At 43.6% G+C, this 15,044-nt stretch overlaps 1 protein-coding gene across 1 annotated transcript in view; it reads left to right on the top strand.

Moving 5' to 3' along the window:
* LOC129324194 (fibropellin-1-like) overlaps positions 1-15,044 on the top strand; it is a 142,699-nt gene that overhangs the window by 34,172 nt on the left and 93,483 nt on the right. Inside the window, exons 5-6 of the mRNA XM_054971276.1 lie at positions 5,919-6,041; positions 10,410-10,523. Coding sequence (XP_054827251.1) covers positions 5,919-6,041; positions 10,410-10,523 — 237 coding nt within the window. The remainder of the gene's footprint in view (positions 1-5,918; positions 6,042-10,409; positions 10,524-15,044) is intronic.

Raw genomic sequence — 15,044 nt, 5'->3', positions numbered from 1 at the left:
GATACACCTTAAATGATTTTCAGGGGCGGGCGTGGGGGGTCAGTTTTAAAAGTTAATGCAGAATTATAATGAAAATGCACATACTAAATCATCATGAGTGATGCTGACTTGTCAGGAGAACTAGTGCGTTTTTGGAAACTAGAAAAAAGAGTTCATTTCACTCTTTGCAATCTCTTGTTCTTTTTGTATTTTCTTCTGTGAGTTGAGGAAGCTTGAGATTTGTACTCAGATTTCCACTTTGTGTGGAAAAATGGCTTTCCACAAGCCATTTCTCCATGGAAGAAGTGGTTACAAAAGCAGCTGCTTGCAGGCAATTAGAAAATTCCACCCTTTATCACACACACTCAGAGCTCTATCTTGTGATGCTCAAATGGGAACATAAATGGACTTAGTGCAATTTTACTTGCACACTGTTTTGTGCAACACCTACTTTACTCCTTTTATTTATTTATTTACAGTCCACTTTTCTTACTGAGGCTCAAGGTGGATTACACAATGTATGCCAAAGCCAATCAATAAGATGGTACATCAAATAAGCAATGAAGGAGTGTGCTGGAAGGAAAAGGAGCGAGTGAAGGGTGGGCCATTCTCAAACACGAGCTTTTGCAAGCTCAAGCCTTCACTATCCCAGCAAGACGGAAACATGGTAAGGGCTCCAAGAAACCGATGTGGATGCACAGAGAGCTCCAGAATAAGCTAAGGGAGAAAAAGGAAATGTTCAGGAAATGGAGAGAAGGACAGACCTCTAAAGAGGAGTATATGAGGGTTACTAGGTACTGCAGATCAGCCATCAGAGAGGCCAAAGCTCAGTACGAGCTGGGTCTGGCCAGGAGGGCTCGCTACAACAAGAAAAACTTCTACAGATATGTGAGAAGCAAACACAAGGTAAAAGAGGCAATTGGACCACTGTTGGGAGTAGATGGAGAAACTCTGATGCAGGACAGAGAAAAAGCAGACAGGCTTAATGACTTTTTTGCCTCTGTTTTCTCCCTGAAGAACTCAGGCACATCTTGAGATAGTAGAAAATGTGGCAGGACACCTGAGTGGCTAATTGACATTGACAGAGAGGTAGTGGAGAGGTATCTGGCTGCACTGGATGAATACAAATCCCCTGGACCGGATGGGGTGCACCCAAGAGTGCTGAAAGAACTTTCCAGAGAACTTGCAGAACCCCTGTTCATCATCTTCAAGGCCTCCTGGAGGACTGGGGATGTGCCACAAGATTGGAGAAGAGCGAATATTATCCCAATCTTTAAGAAAGGGAGGAAGGATGACCCGGGAAACTACAGACCAGTCAGTCTGACTTCTGTTGCTGGGAAGATATTAGAACAGATTTTAAAGGGATCAATCTGTAAGCATCTGAAGGACCGCTCAGTGATCCGGGGAAGTCAGCATGGTTTTATTCCTAACAGATCCTGCCAGACCAACCTGGTTTCCTTCTTTGATCGAGTGACCAGCTTACTGGATCGGGGGAACTCTGTTGACGTGATTTATCTGGATTTCAGTAAAGCCTTTGATAAGGTCCCCCATGACATTCTGATGGGCAAACTGGAAGACTGTGGAGTAGACTATAGGACAGTTCGGTGGATAGGGAACTGGTTGGAGGACCGCACACAAAGAGTGGTGATCAACGGCGTTTCATCAGATTGGAGGGAGGTGTCCAGTGGGGTGCTGCAGGGCTCGGTTTTGGGCCCGGTACTTTTCAATATTTTTATCAATGATCTGGATGAAGGAGTGGAAGGGCTGCTCATTAAATTTGCTGATGATACCAAATTGGGAGGGGTAGCAAACACCCAAGAAGATAGAATTAAAATTCAACAAGACCTGAATACTCTGGAGAAGTGGGCAGCTGTGAATAGGATGCAATTCAACAAAGACAAGTGCACAGTATTACATCTGGGCCACAAAAATGAGAAGCACAAATACTGGATGGGGGATACACTTCTGGGCAGTAGTATATGTGAAAGGGATCTTGGGGTAAGAGTGGACTGTAAACTGAATATGAGCAGTCAGTGTGATGCGGTGGCAAAAAAGGCTAATTCAATCCTGGGTTGTATCAAAGGGGCCATAGCATCGAAATCGCAGGAGGTCATAGCCCCTCTCTATACTGCCTTGGTCAGGCCACACCTGGAGTACTGTGTGCAGTTCTGGAGGCCTCACTTCAAAAAGGATGTGGACAAAATCGAGAGGGTGCAGAGGAGAGCGACAAGGATGATCAGGGGTCTGGAGACTGAGCCCTACGAGGAAAGGCTGAGGGCCTTGGGAATGTTTAGTTTGGAGAAGAGGAGGTTGAGGGGGGACATGATTGCTCTCTTTAAATATTTGAAAGGTTGTCATTTGGAGGAGGGCAGGGAGCTGTTCCAGTTGGCAGCAGAGGGTAGGACGCGAAGCAATGGGCTAAAACTACATGCACAAAGGTACCGACTGGATATTAGGAAAAACTTTTTCACCGTCAGAGTAGTTCAAAAGTGGAATCAGCTGCCTAGGGAGGTGGTGAGCTCCCCCTCACTGGCAGTTTTCAAGAAGAGGCTGGATGAATACTTGTCAGAGATGCTTTAGGCTGATCCTGCACTGGGCAGGGGGTTGGACTAGATGGTCTGTATGGCCCCTTCCAACTCTATGATTTTATGATTCTATGATTCTAATACCAATGTTACAGCAGCCTGAAACAAAGAACACATTATTTAACATGCTATGTTAAACAGTGCTGAAAATTATATTATGTAAGTTATATTATGTAAGCATGAAAAACAAAGTAGCAAAGGTAGCATAGTGCTATTATACACAGTAGTAGTATATACTTCATAGTCCCGTTCTTTTGATAAAAGTTCCCCCTGAACTTTTTTGTTATAATAAACCCTTATTACCTTTATAAAAAGCTCTTCTGAACAATTATGTTTTACATAGTTTGCAGAATGCCAGAAACGTGAACCTTCCTGACCTCATCAGGCAGGCCACTCTACAAGATAGGGAAGTAGCGTAGTTTGGGTTAGTGGCGCCTGGGCCAGGAGGTGGCACCCTTACCTCGTGCGCACACGCAAAGTGCATGCATGCTCCAGGCCATGCACAATGACATCACTTCTGTGACATCGCAGAGGGGTGCACCCTCACCCCCCCAGAGCACTCCCGCGGTTTGGGCAGCTCACCTCACTGCCCCTTACCTGTTCGCCACAGCTGCCCGCTTCACCGCTGGGCGCTGAGCTGGTGGCGGTAGTGCAGGTGGCTGTGGTGAAGGAGCAGGGAGGTGGGCTGCAGGAGTGCTCCTCCAGAGGGCTTCTGTGGTTCAGGCCACTCATCTCACTGCCCCTTTCCTCTTTGCTGCAGCTGCCCACATTGCCGCTGGGCGCTGAGCTGACGGTAGCGGTACAGGTGGCTGTGGCAAACGTAAGGGGCAGGGGATGTGAGCATCCTGAACTTTGGGAGCGGGGAGGGTCAGGAGACAAGTGAGGAGGCAGGCCGCCTGCCGTGCCGCCTGCTGCACTGCCTGGATGCCCGGCTCGCTGGGCGCTGAGCTGGCGGTGATGGCGTAGCCAGCTGCAGCAAAAGGGCAGGGAGGTGAGCGGGGGCACTCTCCGGGGGGTCTGTGGATGTGGCGCCCCCTCAAAATTTTGTGCCCAGGGCGGCCACTCCCTACCCCCCATGCTATGCCACTGAGATAGGGTCACTGTAGAGAATGCATGGGCAGTTGTTAATCTCGCTCATTTGCAGGGGGGGACATACAGAAAGCCCTGCTTAGATGAGCAAAGCTATCGTGGAAGAACATGGGGGAGAGGGAGTCCCACAGATATGAGGCCATGAAGGGCTTTGTGTGCAATAACCAGTATATTGAATGGAACCTAGTAACTGATGAGCAGCCAGTGGGATGACTGCACAACAGGTTTAATATGCATGCTCTGTGGGCTCCTGATAATAGCAGAAATGCAGCATTCTGTACCAACACTGGGGGCTTTGCATTGTCTTCAAGGGCAGACCCATGCAGAGTACATTACAATAGTCTAGTCTTGGTGTTACCAGAGCAGGTTCACCGTTTTAAGTTTCAAAATGGAAAACAGATTTCATTGGAAATAGCATATTAATAGCAAAATGTAAAGGCTTTTTCTCTCAACGTTTTTTTACTTTTTGTTTTAGAAAAGTGTATTTTGGTAACTTTTGTTGTGATTACTTTTTATGCCTAAATATAGCCAGATAAATGGTGCTTTTCCAGAATAATTACATTTGGTATGAAAGGATGTGAGTTAAACATAGTAAAGATCCTCCTCTTCTCATTAAATGTCATCTCTGCGGGAAGTAGAGCAAGACTGCTATGGCCCAGAAAGGTTCAAAAGGCACACTCAGAAATGGGAGAAGGTGGACCAAACTAATGATTTTTCTTCCACTATCTTCCTCCACGACTTCCTTGAAAGAACTCCTTCTCTTTCTGGGATACTGGCTTGCAAACCCTCAATCACTCATTCAATGCCTAGGGTTTCTATATCCCCTTACCCTCCTAGTGGGAGAGGAGGACCTGGAACTTACCTCTGGGATGTCCTTGTGTGTGAGCAAAGCACACGTACACTCCTAGTGTGGTTTGATGATGTCACTTGGGGGAGTGACATCACACAGGACACAGGATTGCTTTTAGGATTCATGCTGAACTGATTTGAGCCCCCAAGTGACCCAAATCGGCCCAGTATGAAGCCTGGGAGCACTCCCAGGGCCTGTGTGATAACATCACTCCTGGTAGTGGCATCATCATGCTGCGCCAGGAGTATACCACAAGAAGTCCATTCCTGCACCTTTCCCTTTGTCAGCCAGGTGAATGGTGGCAGGGTGTGGAGGCTGGGAACAGGGGATCCCCTGCCCCCACCAGGGGATCAACAACTGTACTAGTACCACTAAAGCAGATGCAGTAGTGGTTATGCTTAGAGATGGGCACGATCCAAAAAATTTTAACGATCCAGGGGATTGTGGATCGGCGCCGACGACGATCCCGAAATAACGATCCGCACCGATCATCTCCTGTTCCCGAGCCGTGGATTGTGGAGGCCAAAGTGGGGCACGCTGGTATTATGTGGGAAGGTGGGTGATGCTGGTGGCTGGCGGGCATGGGGAGGCAGCAACGAGCCGCCTCCCCTCAGGGGGCAGGGGGTCTGGCCGCTCGTCTGTGTTTGGCCGTCAGAGCTGCCTATCAGGGTTTGCAGGGATGAGATTGGAGTGCGCATGGCTACAGAACACCCCCTTCCCCCTCCCTCCCCTGGGTGTCTTCTCCCAACTTGTGACTGCTTTGCTGCTCCGTGGTTGGAAGGAAGCCCTGCTGATCAAGGAAAGCTGGGCTTCCATTCGGGTTTCCAGGGCGACAGAAGGAGGGCAAACAGAGCTCAGGAATTCCCCGGCTCTGTTGCCAGAGGAATAGATTGCTGGCGCCTGAGTGTCTGGATCCCTGATCCGAGCCTGATTGCCCCGATCCAGGCCTCTCCCGACCGCTTGATTGTTGGCCATGGACGATCATGATCCGCCGGTTCACGATCGCGCGATCGCCATTATCGTGGGGTTTTTCCGATCGTAATGCGTATTGTGCCCATCTCTAGTTATGCTACTTCTGAAATAAAGGCTCACTTTGCAAGTCTTGCTTGTTATAGTCCACATATATAGCCCAAATCTGGGCTCTAGATATGCTACACAATATGAAGCTTTTTTGTTGTTCTTTTTCTGTTAACGTCATGTAATATTCTCAGAGGACTGTAAGATGTCATGAATATTTAAAATTCTGACTATGATTTTATTTATTTTTCTGACAACTTTTCAACTAAAAGTGCTATGTAATATTCAAAAGTTACAACTTTATGGTTGCCTAGTTTGAGAAGTTATTTTAATTTCCTCTTTTTAAACATTTATCTTTTTAACCCCCTTTCTTGATTTGTTTTTACTGTGTTTAACAGGGTTTACTGGGAAGCTCTGTGAAACAAATATTGGTAACTGCTTATCACAACCCTGTGGTTCTCTCAGCCTCTGTAAGGATGAGTTGGAAGGTTATCGTTGTTTCTGCGCACCTGGATTTATAGGTAAGTTTAAATCTTTTTATTGGAATAAAAATATAACAGATGTCTTCATCAGTTTTTGGAGTTTGGTTTTGGCAGAAATGGCCCAATTTATATTAATTGAACATGGTGACTGTCATATGGTCACTTGTACCTAAATGTGTCTGTGACCCAGCAAGGACTGCATGTAGAAGTGGAGATTATATGCACTAGCAACCCATGCGGGGCCTGTACACATGACTACTGCATTCTGTGTTAGTTACCTATTTGAAAAAGGCTCATGGCAAATCACAGTAACTACAAGGTAAGCCTCTAATGGAAGTCTTAGTTTATACATTTGTCTGTGTGGAAGTTCGCCAGTAGCCAGGTTCACTCTTGCATGGGAACTAATATGCATCTGAACCAGACCCATACTATATTAATGTTTTCATTCTGCAGTCTGACTGATTGCACCCTACTGGTAAGAGAGAATGGCCATAATTCTGTCATTGAAAATGGTCTGTGGGACCTTTAATGTGAGCTGTGTATGTATTAACAGGGTATAGCCAAGGTGGGATATAAATGAAATTCTCCTCAACATCTTGAATTAGGGGTTTGCTTCGTTTTGATATTAGAAAGGGATTTAGACACAGGCCTATTTGTCTTCCTTTCCACTCTTTTTACTTTCTCTTCTCCATCATGGTCTACTGTTCCAGAATTTTCTTATAGCTGAAAGCATGTAAGATCAGGCTCAGTCCCCCTTTTCCCCTGTGTTGATTGGAAGTCAGATAGGAGGATCCCATGATCTTGTTTCTCTGACCAATGGTATGTTTGTTCCATTGTCTATCTGTCACAGTTGTTGATTAGGTTCTGATTTAAACATCTCATTAGTGAAGCAAAAGAATTTACTCACAGCCTTGCATTCACACGGTATCTCTTTTAAATTGGGCTGCAATTATGTGATGCAGTTACACTTGCTTAATAGGATGTCAGTACATCACCTGCCCAGGCTTTGGACTTCTCGAATGGTTAATAATTATGCATGCGTAGCTACTTTACGCCAGTAAGCAGCCTGGGCCCAGAACAAGTGCTTTTTCCTTGCCAGTGTCTTGTTTAAATCTGCTCTAATACCAAAGACATCGTGAAAATGAGTATGCTTCTTTGGCTGCCAAACTGTAGTGATCCTGTATGAATTTAGCCAGTTCAGGTGGGAACATCAGTAGGAGAAGGATTTGTTCTTTCACAGGCAACCAGTTGTACTGTCTATTGCCTTCTGTGTAGGCATTGTGCATAGATTTCTATTGAAAACATAATTGTACAATTGAAGTGGGTGGCCAGCCCATGAAAAGTTGAGGGTCTGTGCTATAATTGTAGTTATGCTAAATGTGGAAATTCTCTGTAATTCTTAATCATCCAGATTTTGATGTTTGTAAGCCTTGTATTCAGAAAAAGTCTATTAATGAGGAATAAGCTGATACACAAGTTTAGCCATTCAAATGAAACAAGAAAGTCTGTCTCACTGTTAAAATCAGTACTGACATTCACTCTCCTTTTAGAATCACCTGAAAATGCTCACCTTGGCTGGATTGTGCCTCTAGCATCACAGTGGGCATGATCTAGCCAAAATTTAACTCCTGTGTCCTGGTTAATTATCCTGGATCTCTCAGTGGTGTTTGATCCACTCATCCATGGTACCTGTTTTGCTAAGATGAGGCAGGGAGAGCACAGTTTTACATTATTATTATTGTCGATGGCAAATTTATTTATAGTCTGCCTTTCTCACTGAGACTCAAAGTGGATTACACAGTGTAAGACAAATATGATCAATAGCTGGGATGTTCAATGAACAATGCAATAGGGCTTGACTATCAGGAGACTGACAACATACAGTCTGAAAACAGAGCTAAAAACCAAGCACAAGCATATTTATACATGACGCATTAAGCAGTGCAGAAGTTACACAGTACACTGTTATAGCAGCTGTTTAGTACTGTGAAAGCAATACAATTAGAATTAAGACTTAAAAGTCATTTATATCAATAAGAGAGTTAACATGTGCTTAATTCTGTTCCACTGGAGGGGGGGGATCCACTATGCTTACAATTGTAGTTGAAATTTTTTTCTAAATACATTTCAGAGAGAAAGCTCCAAATTACACTTCCAAATTTTAAATCATTAAGAATTCCTTTCTAAATATCTGATTACGCATGAAAGAAAATGCTGAAAGAAAGCATTTTCTTATTTCAATATATCACTGCAACTGCCACAGTAGCATACAGCAGTCTTCCTCATTTAAAGAGAATTATTAATTACACCAGAAACAAAGAGACACAATTAAAAAAAATAGGCACGTGTTGAAGTTCCAATATATAGAGGCTGTTCCACAGGGTTCCCTGCATTCCCTGTTTTCAATGTGATTGCAAAGCAGCCCCTTCCTGCTTCCCCACATCATTGGTATGCATTTATGCGCCTCCTGGGGGTTCCCCAACTTTTCTCTGGTCTTTCCTAAACCTACTTTTCTGCAAAGTTCACAGCAAAGACCCCAGGAAGGCATGGATGGCTGCTATGTGGGTTGGAAAGTTGTGATTTTCCTGATCCTTCCCACATTGCAGCTGTTTTCTCTGCCCCCATGCCTGTGATGGTCCTTTGCTCCTGCTGCTCTGGACAAGGGGGAGGGGGGATTTTTTGTTTCTGTTTTAATCAGCAATTGACTATCATTATAATATTGTAACATTATAGCAATCTGTGATTCAGATCACAGATTGTTATAACGTTGCAATACTATAATCACAATATGTTACAATATTATATTATTCTCAACTTTAATTTTTTTTAAAAAGGGAGCTAGAGGCTCACTTTAAAAAAAAAATAAAACTGGGAATCCAGAGAATCTATAGGCACATTGTTAATATATTACAATGATATTCAGTTGCCAATTGGAAAAAAAAAACTGTGAAAGGCCTGGGAGTGGCACTGAAGGAGAGAAAGTGCAGGGAAACCTGCCATGTGGAAGTCCTGCTGACATATCAGCGGCTGTGGCAGTAGAGGGGAAACTACCTTTCCCCATGGGGAAAATACTAGAGTAAACCTGGTCTAGCTCAAATTAGGTATTTTGCATCCTATATCTTTGCATCTTTAGTTCCACTGAGTTTAGTAGGACTTGTATGCAAGTAAATATGCACAGATACCAGTTTTCTCACTGTAAACATGACATGTGCAGAGCAATCCTAAGCAGTGCTGCAGTGGATGTGTAGGGATGCCCGCGTAACTTTGGTTATGCTAGTCTGCCCACTAAGGTCCTCGTGAAGGGAGAGTGCCCTCAATGAATCAAGTTCTTGGGTACTCTGGCCAGGGTTTAAGTAGGGTAGGGGATCAGTTGCTCACCAGTGTCAGCCAAACTTCTGATGGCTTGACCCATTGCTCACCAGTCACTGGTGATCTGCCGGAAGTCACAAACCTGAGGTGATGTTGTTGAGCTCCCACATTTCATGGTGGCCAATTTTTGCCAAAAATAGGCTGAACTGGCACTGCACAAAGCGCAGGAGCACTCTCACCACCAACGCTGGGAGCGCAAGCACACAAAGATCATCATTCCAGTGAATACTGTGTCACCCCTCCTGCCAAGGCCTAGTAAATACATGAGGAGGCCATGATTGGGTGTCTGAGAGGGGGCTTGGCCACTGCTGGGGTTGTGGCTTTAGTTGGCATCCTGTGTTCCTCCAGGCCATTTGAGCAGGGCCATGCATGGGGGAGGGACAATTTGACTTTTTCCCAGTGCATGGGCACCTATGTGGTACACCACCTTTTCTTGTGGTGTAACTTTCCTCTGCTGTTTGGGGTGTCCCCAGCCTGGAGCAACTTAGGGAGCTGACTAACTTCTGCCCATGCTGGCATGCAAAATTACACTTAAAGTCTACCAGCAGCTGGGCATGATGCCCCCCTCCGCTAAGAAGCTCCATCAGCATAAATTGGGTTTATGATAACATAAGTGCCAGCAAGATATGTTGACATAGGGGCTATTCAGGTCCCTGAGCATTTTCAGCCCCCCTCCAATTAAGATTGTGCTGTTCATTTATTTACATTGTAGAAAGGTTATCCACTTTGACTATCCAAGGGCCAAACTGTGCCTTCAGCATATACAATGCAGACCAACAGAGCTACACACATGAAACTATTCTTAAGGCTGTTTGTTTTAAGGACAATACAGGGATGCTTCTTGGCTAGCATCCTGTGAATTGTGCTTGAGATAATACAAAAGGTGTTAGCACACTCTCTTTGTAAAAAGTTTAAGAAAACGTGGGATTCCTTCCAAGAAAATAAGATATATTGGTAAAATCCTGTGTAACTTGACTATTGTTCTTAGCTATGCTACTCAATGATATTTAATAAACTAAATCTCTCACTTATTTCTAGGTGATAACTGTGAGACAGAAGTGGATGAGTGCTTGAGTGGCCCATGTCAGAATGGTGCTTCATGTGTCGAGCAGCTCAATGCCTTCAGCTGCTTGTGTTCGGATGGCTTTCAAGGTAACAAAAAAAAAGAATCTTTTCTTGGCTTCTATCAATCTCTAAATACAGTTGATGTAAAGATATGCACAGGAAATTTAAGTTTATGCTAAGTAAGAAAAGAGAATTATCTCTTAAATCCTAAAACTGACAAAAGTCAGCTGAAAATACAAAATATCTCCATATAATATTTGCTAATATTAGTTCCTTGGTTACTTCAATCTAGTTCTGGGGCAATGGTGTGCATTTTACTGAGGTTTACTCAGCCATAAGCACCATCAGGTTCTGTAGGACTTACTCCCAAGTAATATTGTCTGACCTGGATGTTCCAGGCTACTCTAATCTAATCAGACCTTGGAAGCTAAGCAAGATCAGCCCTGGTTAGTAATTGTATGGGAGACTATCAATGAAGACCAGGCTCACAATGCACAGGCAGGCAATAGCAAACCACCTCTGAATGTGTTTTTTGGTTTGAAAAACCTAGAGGGTTGCCGTAAGTCAGTCACCTGTGACTTGATGGCACTTTCTACCACCTATATTGCCTAGGATTGGACTATTGGTTTGATATATTTGCTTATAGATTTGTTGCTGTTCATAATCTTCAAGCTTAGTAAAAGTAAAAGGACAACTCTTTGGGCACATATTGTGGTGCTTGATGGCTCTGGTAGTAAATAGCCGCAATGACATGAACATGGCTAGTTTCCAGAACTCATTTTCCTAGAGAGCAGGCTTGCCACAAGTTGTGCCCAACCAAGCTGAACACAGCTCACTGGACATGTAAGGAAGTCTAACCTCCTGTTTTACTGCTATCCTGGGGCAGCAAACACAAGGGAAACTGTCAAACACTTGGCAGGTGCTTGGAGGATTGTTTTAATTTATTGTACCATTGTATAATGTAACCCACCCTGAGCCTGCTCGAAGGGAGGGCCAGCAAGAAATCTAATAAATTAAATCTGGTTCAGTTTGATCCGATCACACGCGGAGTGTTCAAAGCTGAGGGGTATTTATGGTGTGGTTAAGGCTGCTGCTCAGTTATTGATGTTGTTAATACTGTACTCACTAAAGTGTTATGCTTTCTGATGGTGTTATATAAATAAACAATAATTGCCGTTTTGTTAATGTACCCTGTGGAAAATTGGCATTGTGCTGTGCAGCATAGTGGGAGAGGGGAGTCTAGTATTCTAGCAAGTATTTATTTGTTTGATTTATATTCCTCTTTAAGACGTGGACTCAGAGTGCTTGCAAAAGTTTTTTCTAGTGCATTTCTGTCCCCAAAGGGCTCACAATATATTAGATTGTATGGTGTGACTGAGTATTTTGTTTTAAGAAAAGACACAATACACTGGTGTGGTAGTGTGCCAAGGGTATTCTTGTAAGAGAGCAGAACTCACTCACTGTATATTATCTACACCAAAGTAATGCATCCATTCACAGGGTAATAGACTGAGTGAAATTAATTAATACAATGCTTGTTCAATTGCATGTATTTACTAGTGATGTGCATTCATTTCCAAACTAATGAAAAAAGCCTTACCAAAAAGGTTTTTTTGCTCACTGCCTGCTATTTATAAACAAATAATATCAAATAAATTTTAACAGTTATTCGTTGATATTTTTATGATGTATTGGTTTTATTATAGTTAGTTACCTCTCTGAGTCCCCAGTTTTCTGAGAGAAAGGTGGAATGATAAAGAACAAAACCAAATGGAAATAACAAAGAAAGAATGGATTCCATGCATTTAATTTGGTTCCCTGTGTTTAACAGTAACTGCACATTTTCTACCTTCATTTGGCAATAAAATTGGGACCCATTTTCCTATTTGCTGAAATTTGCCATTAAAGTTCCATTGGGGGGATGCAGTCCCTGAGAAATTTATCCACACTGAATGGAAAACAAAGGTTTTACAGCTACAAATGTTTGTGACCAGTTTTGATTGCTTATAAAACTAGAACTTTTTGTCCTAACAGTCTGAAATTTGGCAGATGTGGTAGCCTTGATGACGGGTACAATTTTTTTCTAATAAAGTAGGGTAGAAAATTTATCATAATGAATATAAAGCTTTTGATACAAAAATAAATAGAAAACAATAATATTGCTACATGCCCTTGGTTTACACTGACCATTTTTCAAAATCTTAGATCCAGAGGAGTTATCTGTGTTAGTCTATAGTAGCAAAATAGTAAAAAGTCTAATAGCACCTTTAAGCCTAACCAACTTATTATAGAATAAGCTTTCGAGAACCACAGCTCTCTTTGTCAGATGCATGCATGTTGGATAGTCTTAAAGGTGCTACTGGACTCTACCATTTTTCAAAAGTTGCACTGATTTTCAGTATTCATGGAAAATACAGGGCATGCTCCTGTTAACCAATACTAAACTTCACAGATTTCAGAAATTAATGAGACCTACAATTGCTTAACACTACATTGTTTCTATAGTTTTTGTCTTAAAAGCCTTATTAAAGTTAATTTATTGTTTTATTTATTAATTAGATTGCTTTGAATCTTAAAAGATCTTCAAGTTTAAGTAATGTTCTGTGTTGCTTGTTAATTATTTACAGAAATAAATATGGAAGTATAGAATATAAAATGATGTTACAGCTTAAGTAATATTTCTTTTTCTCACACACACAAACACACAGACACACACATCCGCGCTAGGGTGCTACAAGTTTCTCATTTCAGCAGATTAACTTACCTTGTTTGATGCATGAGCTGATCAGGGATATGTCCAGATTACATGGAGAAATTGAACAAGTGCCGAACAAGTTGGTCAGAAGCAGTCATAGCTGAATGGAGGATCAGCTGGGAAGGAGGTTTACTCAATCAAATAGCTACACGGTAAATTTGCAAAAGGGAGGTGAGAAAAAACTCCTTTGACTTCCTTCCTCTCTGAGCTGGGGATTGAACCAGTGTTTTCACTCTTTGTTGAAAAAGGCAAAGAACTAATTTCTATGCAGTCCATGCTGGGTGGGGACAGAAGTAACACTTTTAATGTCTTTGCAAAAGGAGAGGAGAAAGAGCTGGTTCCTCTCCTTGCAACCTTAGCCGGAATGAAGAGACAGGCACAGGCGTGGAACTAAATGGCTGTTTATTAACATAACAATGCATAAAGTGTGACAAGGGCCAATTAAGTGGTACAGGTCAAGCCACGGGGTCACCTGGACCTCCGCCTTGACCTGTCTGGGCGAGCCCCACAGCTCCGGGAGTAGGCCATCCATGGAATGGCTGTAGCCTGGCCGGCTAGGCAGATGGATCGCCTATCAAGCTCCTAACGTCCCAGCCATACAGCATGAGGGAAGGACTTGTCCCTGGGGATCCCCACAGGCATCTGCCCGTGCTGTGGTAGTCGTCACAAGCATACCGCACTCTTGGCAGGCCCTGTTTCCCCACCATGGGGAAAGTGCCACTGGGTGCTCACTGGCCCGCTCCCTATTTCCCAATAAATTCCTGCCAGGGACTTAGCCTAATGGCACTACCCAGGCCAAAACCTCTAACCCCTGCCAACAGTGCAAGGTAGGCGAAAAAAACCCTTACTCAACAGCCAATCTGGTAAAGGGGAAAAAAATCCTACCTGGCTCTGGAAACAGCAGCCGGCTAATCCTGCTCTACAACAGGGTGAGACGGGTGGGCTGAGTGAAGAGATTGACTGCATGCTGGGTAAGCAGAGCCGCCTACTGCAGGCTCTGCCCCCAGCCAAGACCAGGATGCCCAGGAAGGGAGTCTGTTTCTCCATCTGGGCAAAGTTACAAAGCCCAGCACCCGTCTCAAGCAACGATGCTGCTGCCAGGAGTCCCAATTTTTCTCTGCAGCCCAAGACTACAGCTTGGGGGAGGGGAAACATCACCTGGGCTTTTGATCACTCTGCTTGACACACACAAATATGCTGCACCTCAGTAAATCTGGGGGGCAGCAAATTTTCTAGGATGGGAATCAGAAGAACCCCACTTCCAGATGATCAGCTGGGAGTTGATGCCTGATTCCCCCCCGCCCCCATGCTGAGTACAGAGCAAAATTTTCCTAGCAGGAGATCAAAAGCTGACTCCCAACTGATTCTCATGACCTGAGTGATGGCTTCTGATGGCTGCAAGTAGCCTATTTCTTTAATATACAGGGACAGGTTGCAAACAGCTGAACAGCCTGTTGATTAATTGGCTGCCTGATCACAACTGGTAGTTAACTGGACTGGTCAGTTGTTGGGGTATCTCTAACATGCCCTTGGCTAGTTCACACAACAAATCCACATTACTTGAATGCTTGGCAGGGAGATTGGGATTGCACTTACTTGACCTTGTGCATTCAACTGAATCTGTGAACAGAGCCTATACACATATAACTAGGCCCTTGTGTACAGAGAGTATCTTCAAAACTCGGTGCATTTAAGTTCTGTTCCCAGGCTCACCTGAATGTTTGGAAGTTACATGCAAGGACAGTGGCTGCTGAATTCATTCTCTTAAATATAGATGTGTTTTCTCTCTGTCTCTTCTTTTTCATAGTTGCTAAATTCCCAACACTCTTTTTTCTTGTGATTGCACAGATAGC

The sequence above is a fragment of the Eublepharis macularius genome, chromosome 1, assembly GCF_028583425.1.
Source record: "Eublepharis macularius isolate TG4126 chromosome 1, MPM_Emac_v1.0, whole genome shotgun sequence".
NCBI lineage: Eukaryota > Metazoa > Chordata > Lepidosauria > Squamata > Eublepharidae > Eublepharis > Eublepharis macularius.
This window is presented reverse-complemented; position numbering and strand designations above follow the sequence as displayed.